Source organism: Cryptomeria japonica, chromosome 5, assembly GCF_030272615.1.
Source record: "Cryptomeria japonica chromosome 5, Sugi_1.0, whole genome shotgun sequence".
In the NCBI taxonomy this organism is placed as follows: domain Eukaryota; kingdom Viridiplantae; phylum Streptophyta; class Pinopsida; order Cupressales; family Cupressaceae; genus Cryptomeria; species Cryptomeria japonica.
Window position 1 is genome coordinate 534,117,021 of NC_081409.1, and position 12,842 is coordinate 534,129,862.

At 40.1% G+C, this 12,842-nt stretch overlaps 1 protein-coding gene across 1 annotated transcript in view; it reads right to left on the bottom strand.

The window, feature by feature from the left end:
• The window catches only part of LOC131069163 (uncharacterized), a 27,578-nt gene extending 20,839 nt beyond the window's left edge, over positions 1 to 6,739 (bottom strand). Inside the window, exon 1 of the mRNA XM_058004517.1 lies at positions 6,544 to 6,739. Coding sequence (XP_057860500.1) covers positions 6,544 to 6,739 — 196 coding nt within the window. The remainder of the gene's footprint in view (positions 1 to 6,543) is intronic.
• Between the last annotated feature and the right edge of the window lie 6,103 nt (positions 6,740 to 12,842).

Sequence of the window (12,842 nt, forward strand, 5' to 3'; positions counted from 1 at the left end):
ATGACAACACAGATAACTAGTCAAGTCATCTAATCACAAAAACTCAATCTCTTCATCACAAATAGTCTTCTATCCTCTACCGGTTCAGTCATTAGTCTTTAACTACATCACCTCATCTACATCAGTTATGCCAATCATGCCAACACTCTTTATTTATAATTTGCACTGGTGCTACATGGGGTTATTCCTTTGTTTAATCTCATGGTATCAACTTTTATTGTTTATTACAGTTCATAGTTGTAAGTCTTGAAAGAAGAACTAAACCTGAAATAAGAAGATAAGGGGTACATTAATCTTGAAATAAGAGGAATTGATGAAAGTAAAGTCCAAGTCATTAGTTTAGTTTTATTTCCTAATCAAGAGTTATTTGGTAGCAAGCAATAAGAAGGCAACATCCCTATGTGATGAGAGATTTGATCTCACACACTATGGGTAGAGCTACAATTTTGTAAAACTTTCTAATTTACAAATTTTTCACCCAAGAATGTCTGTAGTACCCCTCCTTGATTAGAATCTTTTGGACTTATGTTTGACTTCAACTAACTGTTCAGTGGATACACTATTGAATATTGATTCAAACTTTATGCGATTTTATTTCATGCTTTGTTGGATATGAAGTTTATGCTTTCATGCAATACTTCATTACTATGTTTAATGAGATTTTTATGGATTACTGACATGGACTAACACATTTACTTCATATGTGTAATGCGTTATTTATGTTTCATGTTTGCAAGTGTATGAGATGTGATGGGATGATTTTCCTTCACTCACTTCCGTGAGATAGGGAATGTCACGATTCTCCTTCATCGGTGTGCGTGCCGTGTTTATTTATATATTTATCTATATGCATGTGTGGTTCATTGATGCAAGACATTGCAGGTACAAGTACCGAGTAGGTACGGGGTATCGACTCCACCTAGTTTCACATGTCTAAGCATACCTTATTTGTTTGATGGGAGTGGAGGAGATAGTGGTTGGACCCTAACTTGACCCGCAGTTACACTCATGTGAGTGTTGTTAGTCGGTCGTCATTTCTGTTTGACCGGTATGTGTCATAGTGCTTCAGTTTTAAGTCGTCGTTTGATCATTCCTCGTTTTACGTGCTTCTGATTATTTGAATAGTTATTTAATTGACTGAATGATGCTATCTTTGTGTTGGCATAATTAGTGAATTATTATGCTCTTGAGATAATTGATTTAATTAAATAAATGATTTGCCAGAATTAAATGGTTAAATTGGCTTATTTTATTTTGTTAAAGTTATATCATTATATTGGAAAAGAAATTAGTAAATGCCTTGCCATTTAAATTTTAAATGCTTGTGTTGAAAGAAAGTATCATGGAAAATAGAAAATGAAATAAATAAAGGCTTTTTCCTTTTTACCTTTTTATGACTTTTAGATTTTATTTTGTTGAAAAGAATTGTTTATGGAAAAGGAAAATCTGATTGCTTTTACTTTTAAAATAGTTTATTTTGATTGGTGGAGAAAAATTTTAACCTAGAAAGTTTAGGTTGAAATTATATTTTTCCCATATATTCCTGGAAAGTTCACGGGAAGAAGGAAGGCAGATTTTTGAATGCAAAATTTGGAAAACTCATTTGGAAGGAGGAACGTGGATTTGGATTTGGTTGACAAGATTGGAACAAGATTGGAACTCTTCCACAAGTTGCTTCCTGGATTGCTTTGAAGGTTGGATAGTCTTCTTCATGTTTTTGCAATTAAATTTTGAATGTTTGAGTTTTCTTCATGTGTGTTTGAAAAAATTGTAAAATTTCTTTGAAGATTCTTGTTGAATGTTGGATTGAAATAAAGAGTAGTTGTTATTGAGTATTTTGTTGAATTCAAAATAAATGTGTGCATATTGGAAGGAAATGGTTCAATTTTCTATTTGTTGTTTGTTATTTGTTCCTTGCAAAATCTAGTTCCTGGTTTATGTCCTCTATTTGGTATAGAAAGAAATAGATTTAGTTTTCTGTGTGATTACTAGCTTCTTTTGCCCAAGCTTTGGGGTTTATGTTGGCAAAGTTGTTAAAATTGCCTCTTGCTTAATGCAAGGATTCTTCCTGTGTGAGAAGAAGTGAAGAAATTTATCAAATCCCTCTTATCTCTCTTAAACTCTTTTTTTTTTCTCAATATTTTCTTATATTTAGGCCTTTGTGTTTTATTAATTTGCAAAATTCCCTTATAAAAGAATTTATCATTGCAAAATTAAATTTCTAGGCACTGGGTTTTTACCAATGAATGAGAGCAGGGAATGTTGGTTTGTTATTAATTTATTAAATTTCCTTGTAAATAATTATTTATATATATCTATATATATTTATGTATATAAATATATATTTATATATATAGATTTATTTTATTGTAAATCAAGGCTTTGGATTATTAATTCAAATTGATAAATTTGGATTTAATTTTGGAAATAGAGATCATGTTTTTTGTATTAAGCATCATATAAACATGAGTTACAAAAATCGAGAGTTTGGGCTATAAACCTTTCAGCCGACTAAAGAGTTAACCCATATGATCCAGAGCGATATCAGATAAAGGCTCGATCCATGATATACAGTGATTTACATAGGAGTTGTAATTACAAAATTGCACACAAAATGACAGTCATGACAATGCATCTCGGGGAAAACAACTAATTGAAGACAAAGGAGGAGCCAGGGTCATTGTTGTCACCCACAGGGGGGAGCCAAGTAGTCCATCCTAGATCCCCATCGCTCCAAACTAGTACATTCCCATCAGTGAACTGAAATCAGTAGGGGTGGGAGGGCATTCCTTCCAGCTCCAGCTCAATGAAGTCTTCTCTCTGTTGCCGTGCCTCCATCTCTTGCATAAACCTCATCAGCCCTTGCTCAAAGTGAGTCTTATTACTTCCCCTGCAGTCCCAAGTGAATCCATGTGAGAGTTCTCTTATGAAAACTAGGATAGATCCATTCTTTAACCACTTGTCAAATTTATCTTCCTCCAATCTTAGTACAACTATGACTCGCATAGCAACAAGATATCGGATGAGTCTCCTAAGAGACTCAGTGAGGTTCCTACTCTTACCATTAAACACATCATCATTCCTAAATTTCTAGATGATCCACAAAATTTCCAAAGAGAGAGCAGACTAGAATAGATTAGCATGTTTTTTTCCACCTCTAATATAACCAAATACCATCTCATCAATAGTAAAACAATTGCTATTAAGTGAGATACCAAACAGATTCCATACTTCTCTAGCAAAGTGACAATAAAAAAAAATGTGATAAATAGATTCAGGGATATGACAAAGTTTACACAGAAGGGGGGCTCCGTTGCTTTCTTTAAGTGGCAGTTTATGAAGAAAGAGTCTCTAGGCAAAGAATTCATTTTTAGGTTCAGTCGGGAAGGACCAGAATCTTGATAGGGTAAAATGTCATCGTTTAGAGTCCCATGATAGGTTCCAGGTGTAGTTAAGATGATCAAGGATGTCTTGAGAATTAGTAAGGGCAGAGTATATCATTTTGGCTTTGGTTAGCAATAGGGGGGATCCATCTATCCAACAGAGGGAGGCTAAGGGAGGTGGGGAGGAGGGGGGGGGAGCAGGAAGGATGGGAGCGAGTGCAGAGTTAAGGATGGAATAGGTTCTAGCCTAGCAGAGGGGGAGGTTGAGTTTAGAGCTGAGTGCTTCCTAGGAGGACAGAGTGCCATTTTCTAGATTGTGTTCATTGCCTTCAATGGATTTACAAATCCATTTGGTAGCCAAAGCAATTCCTTGAAGTTTAAGGTCCTTGAGGCCCATGCCTCCCTGAAACTTAGATCTAGTACACCAGTCCCATTTAACAACATGTTGCTTCTTTTTTCCTTTTCCATCTGACCAGAGGAAATTCCTGATTTGCTTTTGAATGTAATTGAACTGATAGTTGGTGAATAACTAGGTTGAGGAGCAGTATATGTTATATCAAGAGAGAAGCTTCTGGCAAACTTGGAACCTACCTGCTAAGGATAGGAAGTTCCAGTTCCATTTAGAGAGTTTCTTGTCTACCTTGTTTTTGAACCATTGCCACATTTCTTTCAAATTTGGAGAGACAGAGAAGGGGATTCCTAGATATCTAATGATGGTATTTGGGCCTCCCCACCTTAGGTCAAACTTAGATAACTAGTTAGGAGAGTCATCAGTCCAACCTAGCAGGGTAGATTTGTGGAGGGCAATTCTACTACCCGATGCTTTGCAGAAAATCTCAATATTGTGAAGAAGATGTGTTAAGTTATCCTCATCTAGGGAGAATAGAATAGCTATATCATTTGCAAACTGTATATTCTCGATCTCATCTTTATTAGGGAGTGCAATTCCTTTTACCATAGGGGATAAGCTATAGTCCTTTAATATGTAGTGCATAGCATCCGCTGCCAGGACAAACAGGGCTGGGGCAAGAGGACACCCCTGTCTAATTGATTTGGAAAGTGAGATGTTGTCAGATTTTAGTCCGTTCACTTCCACTACTACATTAGTTTCATTGAATAGGGTCTAGACAATCTTGCAGAAGGAATTTGGGAAGCCCAGACTATGTAGCATCTGTAAAATGAATCCCCATTCTATCCAATCATATGCCTTCTCAAAATCTATTAGTAACATAGCTCCGTTCTGCCCTGAGAGCTTGGCCCATTCTAGAGACTCCCAACAGGTCACCAGATTCTCCAGAATGAACCTACCTTTAACAAATCCTGTTTGAGTAGGACTGATAATCTTTGGCAATATACTGATTAACCTGTTTGCTATTACTTTAGCTAAGATTTTATAAGAAACATTAAGTAGAGTGATGGGCCTCTATTTCTTGACCAAGGTCTTGTCTCCTTCCTTGGGGATGAGTTTGATAAGCCCTTGGTTGATCTCTTTGCCAAGGGTTCCTTTGGAAATGGCCTCCAAATATAGGGCATGGAGGTCGTCAACAATCCACTTAGAGTTTTTCTTATAGAATTCCATTGGGAATCCATCAGGTCCAGGGGATCTATCATTACCCATAGAGGAGATGGCCATAGCTATTTCCTCCCTTGAGATGGGACATTCCAGCACCTTATAGTCCTTCTCATCAAGCTTGGGAGGAGTTAATTGATATACCAGCTCTCTAGCATGTCTATGCTCACCATTTACCTCTTCTAAGGAAAAAAGATTCTGATAAAAGAGGGAGAAGCATTGTAGAATCCCCTGGGAGTCTATGATGTGAGTGTTGTTGTCCCATATGGTAGTGATACTCTCCTTAGCTTCCTTAACTTTGAGCATGTGGAAAAATAATTTGGAGCCCTTGTCCCCCGAGTCCAGCTAGTTAAGCTTGGATCTGGTTTTAAGGCCTTTAATTTTTTGATTTTGAATAGCCCTGAGGTGGTCTTTTATTGTCATCAGAGAGCAAGTGAGATTTTCATCGTTCAGGGAATTCTGAAGCTTCATTTCTGCATCACATAATTCCTCCTGTAGTAGTCTTTCAACCCTCTTAGCATCCTTGGCTATTTTTTTACCCACTGTTTGACAAAGGGTGGTCCAAGTTTTGATGTTTGCATTCCAAGCATCTATGTTATAGAGTTGGCTCCTATCCCTCTTGTTAAACAGTCTGATGAAGGCCAGGGCAGAGCAAAGCTCCTCATCGTCTAGGAGTCTAGTGTTTAGGATGAAAGAAGAGGCTCTTGAGGAGGGGGGAGGGGCCCTTGGGGAGAGGTCTATTCCCATTATTTTCGGGTGATGATCTGAGAGGGTATATGGGGATACAGAATAGTAGTCACCATTAGGATCCTTGTGTATCATAAAGTGGGATTTATTGAAGTATAGCCTGTCCAGTCTACAGTATATCCTTTTATTCAACTGTTGATAATTGCACCAGGTGTACCAAATAGTGTTCAAATTGTCTTTCCTCCCAGCAATAGGGTCAAAGAGGTGTAGCTTATTGATCATTCTATCCCATTGTAACCTTTCCATTCCCTTCCATTCAAATTTATTGCCCCCCTTTTTATCACTGGGAGATTATACCATATTGAAGTCTCCCCCAATAATCCAGGGGATATCCTCTAGCATTGTTAGCCAGTTCCATAATTCACCTCTTTCTCTATAGTCATTCAGGGCATAAATAGAGCAGATTCCAATCTTCTGGTTCTCCATTTGAATTGAGACCCAAATAGCTTTGGCATAGGGGGATTGACCCCAATTAACTACTTTATTGGCCCATTTAGGGCTAAGGAGTATGGCTGAGCCACCTTTTCCTTTGGTATGGTTAGTGTAGAAGGGAGTGGCCTCCTTCCAAATACATTTGAGCCCAATTTGCAGTGTGAAGCCCACTGCTTTTAGTTCCTATAGAAGGAGGCAATCCATGTTCTTATGAGCACTAAGAAATCTCTTTATGATGTATTTTTGGTCAGGGGCCTCCAGGCCTTTGATATTCCAAGAAATGGTTTTAAACATGAGTCACTTGGTTGGGGGGGGGGTCAGTTTGGGCTTTGAAACCCTCAAAACACTTGGGCTAGTCCTCTTTGTTTGCTATATTGCTAGCATCAAATGCAATAGAAGAGGAAGGCCTACCTCTCTTTTTCCTTTCTTCGGAAATTTGTTCAGGACCTAGAGATTCCTTCCTGTTAGCACTATCTTTGCTGTTCTTAGGAGACCTCTTTCTTCTCGCTTTCCTATGTTTCACCATGGTAAATCCATCTTGGGGAACTGAAAGTCCTTCTTCAAAATTGGTTTCCACTGGAGTGAAGGGCTCTGCACTAGGATGCATTACCTGAGGGGTATCAAATTCTGCCTTTAGGGCATTGATAGGGGAGCTAATAGTGAGGGGGACACCACTAGCAGGGTCTCCCCTAGAGTCCTCTAAATTACCAAATTCTTCTAGAGGGGTTGATGGTACCTTCTCCAGAGAAGGTCCTTCCCTATTCCCTTTCAAGGTATGGGGTTCCTTATTATTGAAACCATTAGGTTCTTTGCAAGTGGGTTACTCAGGACCTAGGGTCAAGACCTTACTAATGGTGTCTTCCATATCTAGAGTACCCCTAACAATGTCCTCAAGGTCAAGTAGATGACATCGGGAGGCTTCAATTTCCAATTTCTGCTTGAGGAGGTTTAGTTCAAGTACTTTCCTTGCTTCCGCTAATTTTTTCAATTTTTCCAACACTAGTTGTTGCGCATTAAGAGTCCTTGGATTTGAGGGATGTGCAGGAGAATCAAGTGAATCTGGGGGGGTGAAGGAGGGAGGCTAAGCAGCGGCTAGGGCTTCTTTAATGGTATTGCTGTAGTCTAAGATGGAGTTTGTCATCGAGGGGGAAGAAGAGGCAGGGTGAGGGGTGTTGGGAAGAGGCGAGGGGGAGGGAGGAGAGGTGGGAGGAGGAGGGGGGGATGAGGTAGAGGTGGGAGGGGAAGGTGAGGGGCCAGGTTCGGAGGGTGCGACTTCATTAACCACGAGGGGGACCAGATGCCCTAGTTTTAGATCTCGAAGCATTTCCTGATAATAAGGGACATTTATTCCTAAAATGGCCACTAACTTTACAATAGTGACAGACATCTATTCCACCCATATATTCAATTGGATAGTAGTAGGTTTTATTGTACAGCCAAATAACAATTTCTGCAGGGTAACTCAAACCTGGTTTTAATGCAATGAGAATATTAGCATCGAGATAGGGGAGGACCGAGGGAGAAGAATCGATTTTAACAATTTTCCCCAAGGGTTCCACAATTTTATCCACACAGGACCACATTAAAGGAGGGATATTCTTAACATTTACCCATTTCGGGTAGGAAAGGGCAAGAATCTCATCATTACAAGCTTCGGGGTCCCAACGAACCGCCCTAAAAGATGAATTTCCTACTGACCAAAACTGTTTATTTACAATTTTGCTTTGGCTTTCTTTATTGTCAAAGAAGATTAAAAACAAGCCCTTCTGAATCATTCTACAAAATGAAAAATGAAACCCTAACTTATTGACCCACACATCTTGCAGCCATTTGTTCATATATTGACGAGATGGTAAGTTATTTACATCAAAGGCAGCGAAAAAAATTGCTGAATCCCTAAGTCTAGATATCTCCGTAGAAATGGTAGAAAGCATGGAGTCATTAGGTTTAATGGTGATGTGTTTGGAGGAGTGGACCTCACCTTGTGTTGGTGCGAAATTGGCCTCATCTTCATGGTGGAGAGCGGCTTTGAACCTTGCATCTTCTGGAAATGAAACCCTCTTGCCCTCCATCGCTTGGCTGAAGGTCTTCTTTGGTTCCTGAGCGTTCGTAGTAGGACGAATGGGCTATTTAGGGTTGGTGAAACCATCTTTATTTGGCTCCATTTAATGTAGGAGCGACAATAAATGAGTTGAGGGCTTCCCAGCAAGGCCAGGGAGCCCCCGCACGTGCTAGCGTACTGCAACTAGTGGCACTCTTGGTTTTCATGCCCTAGTTGCAGAGCGCTCTCTTCAAAAAATCCTTAGGTTTTCATTTTTTATAGATAACATGTTTAATATAATTCATACTTTTATTTGGGTAAATAATTAATATGGCCTTTATTACTTGTCGGAATATTGAATTGAAAATTATATAGAAATGAATGATGTTTTTGAATGATGCATTAAATGTAGGGTGTTTTCATTTAATTTTCAATCAATGAAATTGCAAGTGGTTATGATGCTGATTTTATCAAAGATTGTCTGAGTGCGGACTTAGTGAAATTAGCTTTCCTTGCAAAGAGTATTATTTGTGTTTATTTCTCATCTTTGATTCAGTCATCCTTTTGTGGCATATTTGGTATCTTTTGACCAAGAGATGTATGATGACCTCGTTGTCTTAACCATGCAGTATTTTTTCTTATGGTTAACCTAGAGTTAGTATGTATTTGATTTGGCCACTTGTATTTTGATAGTGGTGTTATGGCTGTCTGGTTTGCCATAGGGTCCTCGTGGAGTGACCATGTTTGTTTAGTGTCGTTTGAGAGAGTGGCTTTCAAGTGGGGGCCGCACCCAAAGTGGATGGCAAGATAACCCCTCAAAAGTCAGATAATAAGTGATAACCTAATAATTGATTAGGGGGTAGGTAGTTTATAACATTATATAAGATATTGTACCCCGTGCATGGTTGAGTGCTCGTATAGGCTCAAGATGTAGTGGAAAGGCTTGGAATGGAAAACCGATCACCTTGTCTTCACGAAGGGTTGGTAGGGTCCGCATGAGACTTAGATGGAGCCAGAGGTTCGAGAAAGGTTACCAGGATAACCATGATGGGGGCCAGGACCTACGGAGGCCTACCTAGGGTAACCATCATAAGCTATGCGATGCCACTCTCTCTTTAGGGTCACTAGTGTTTGTGATGTTGAGTCACTCGAGTATTGTGATGTTGAGTCACCTAGAATATTATGGAGTCATATTGTACTGTCATGGAGTCGTATTGTTCTGTCGACCATGTCATGCTTTTGATTGCTTGAGGGTCCTCTTCTATCTCCTAGCACGGTGGGGTGATTCCAGTTTGGGATCACATGGTCGGGTGGTAGTGCCACTTCCCTTCGAATGTTCTTGTTCATACTTTTTTGTGAGGATTGTCTTCACATTTGTTCCCATGGTTTGTGACTCATGCTCTATCTCATGTTGGAGATTATTGTTCTTTGGAGACCTATGTGGTCAATTTTATCAATGAATTTATGTAACCTTGTATTTAATCAAGATGTAAACTTTATATGTTTTATTGAGAGCCATGTATTAGAGGATCAATGTAATCTTAGGTTTTGGATGTTCTTATCAACTTTCTTTATGATTTGTGTAAATGCTTTATTGCAGAGAAAATTATATTGTATCCTTTCAATCTTTCAATGGTGTAATTTGTTATTGTAAATGGCTTATTATGTTCAATGAGTAATGATGGTTAATTGGATTAATCGTAATTGTGGAATTTAACCTTTAGTTTAATTCTTCATTGGTAACCCTTTAGGAATTATGGTGTTAGTCTTCCGCTTGTGTTATTATTGTGCAATGTAGTAATTAATGCACTTAATATGATTTATACTTTTAAAAAAAGAAAAATTATTTCATCCTTAGTTGTTGGTTTTCCTTTGGGGTTCCTAGCGGGGCATTACATTTGATATCAGAGCCCATGTTTCAACACTAGGTACTCTGGGTTTGTAGTGAGCCCATTCAACTAGACCTTTTGATTAGGTCTTAGTGGTTGTGATTTCCTTGTTTTATCCTTGCCATTGATCTGAACCTTTTTCTCTTATGCAGTGTTAGGTCATGGCTAGGAGAGCCAAGGGTAGTGGCCATGTTGGTGGCTACAATAGAGGCAGAGGTGGGGGACGGGGTCGAGGTTCTGACCTCCATAGTCCTTTGCCACCACCCACTCATGCGAGTGTGGATCAGGATCAGTCTAATCATCAGGATGAACAACATGCAAGAGAGCAGGTTCCCGAAAGGGAAGAGTTTTGACAGATGTTTCAGGAGGTTCTAGCTAGACTAGGCCCCAGACCTAAGGTTAATCAGCTCCTCCATGCTCAGGTAGAGGAGTCGCATCAGCAAATTCTAGAGGAGAGAGAGAGAGAGATCTCCTTGAAGGAGAGAGGTCCTAGTAGACTAGGACTCAGCTACCTTGGGACACATGAGGGACTTGATGAGGTCTCATCCTCCTTTCTTTGATGGTAAGGGTACCGGTCTAGAGGCAAAGACCTAGCTTATCAGTTTAGATCGTTGTTTCGCCATGTATCCATATGGTAGCAATACCAAGGTGAGATGCGCTATCATGCATCTCGAGAGTTTTGCATCTATCTGGTGGCGGTTAGAGGAGGAGAGGATCAGTGTGAGCATCAACACCATATCATGGGAGATCTTTCTGGAGAGATTCAGGGCATGAATTCTCTCACCCCAGTGGAGGTACTCTTGGGTAGATGAGTTCTATGCTTTGCGCTAGTTTGGTATGTCAGTAGATTAGTTTGAGAACAATTTCTATGAGCTCAAATAGTATGGTGGTATTGGAAACGATGATGTGATGCTAGTTCAACACTTCTTGAGGGGTCTAAATGACTACATCAATGGAGGAGTGAGAGTGTTTGAGCCTGCTTTAGTAGAGGTAGCCATGGCAAAAGTTAGGCTGGTGGAGTAGAATCTTGGCTGTGCGCATGGCGGTCAGTTTGGAGTGCAGATCGGGAGTGTACCTTTTAGTGGGCCTAGAGTTCGAGGGAATCAGTCCCAAACTGCTGCACCTTTTAGGGGTTCTTAGGCACCCGCTAAGGGTGGGCAGTAGCAGCCGTTGACACTGAAACGGTTTCATGGCTAGCAGGGTGGCAACTCTCAACATAGAAAGAGGAGGAACTGGCAGAGGAGCAGGCAGAGTTTCCCAGGGCAGTCCTCTCAGGGTGCATCTTAGGCCCCTAGTAGGGGAAGCTTTCAGCAGTCTAGTTGGCCATTTAGGAGTAGAGGAGCTGGTAGGGGAGCTTTCTTCTCTTGTGGCTAGTTTGGCCACATAGCTGCTTACTACCCTCAAGATTCTGACCAGACAGGTAGTCAGAGGCTAGCAGCATCAAAGATGACAGTGGGGCATGCAGGTAGATCCCATAGAGTATTTGTAGTGGTTGATGACCACCAGGCTGAGCATCAGGGTACAGTGATTGAGGCTGCAGGTGTGTTGTGTGGTATCCCTATCTCTATACTTTTTGACTCTGGTGCTTCATATTCTTTCATTTCTTCATCCTTTGTGGAGTGGTGCGGGCTCGCATTTGCTAAGCAAGCAGATAGGTGGCAAGTAGAGTTGGCTACCGGTGTGTGTCTCTGTTGATGCCTTCATTCCCAGTTGTCAGTTGGACCTAGGACCCTTTGTTACTTCAGTTGACCTTCAAGTCATTCTTTTGGGGTCTTATGGAGTTTTGTTGGGGATAGATTGGCTATCATCTCACAGCTCTCGTGTAGACTGTTGTTAGAAAACAGTAGAGTGTTTAGATGACCATGGCAGGAAAGTGGGGATCGTTGGAATTCAGAGATCGATATCCTTATGTATGATTTATGCTATGCAACTTAAGCGGTGTATGTGAGGGTGTCATCTTTTTGGAGTTGCTCTTGATGATGTAGATGAGGAAGAGAGTCGAGAGATCACTCTTTATGGTCACCCTATTCTTCGAGAGTATGTTGATGTGTTTCCTTTGGATATTTCCGGTATGCCTTCAAAGCGAGACATAGATTTATGCATTGACTTGGTTCCTGGTGCATAACCTATTTCGAGAGCACCATATGTGATGACTACTTAGGAGTTGAGTGAGTTGAAGTTGCAAATGGAGGAATTGTTGGCCAAGGGGTTCATTCGTCCTAGTGTTTCTCCTTGGGGTGCTCCTTTTATCTTCGTTAAGAAGAAAGATGGTTCTCTTCAGTTATGCATTGATTACTGACAGCTGAATAAGGTAACCATCAGGAATCGATATCCATTTCCTCGTATAGATGATCTTTTTTATCAGGTAAAGGGAGCCAATGTGTTCTCTAAGATTGATCTGAAATTTGGGTACCATCAGTTGCACATTGATGATGCAGACATTCATAGAATGATGTTTCGTACTCATTATTGTAAGGAAGTTAAGTAGCGGAAACAAATTCCTACACTAACCTTGAGAGGAGGGTAATGCAAAACTTTTTCAGATCATTACAACAGTTACAGAAAATAGAAATAGATATAATAGCAATCATACCACAACACAATGATTTACGTGGGGAAAACCCTTTCGGGAGAAAAACCCCACCCTCCAAAAGCAGCTCAATATTTTATTCAGCAATCAAAAACAGATTACAACATAGTTGCAGAGCAAGCTCTTCGTAGGAGTACCATTAATCAGAGATTCAGAGGCAACTCAATAGCCATAAGACTCTTACACACAA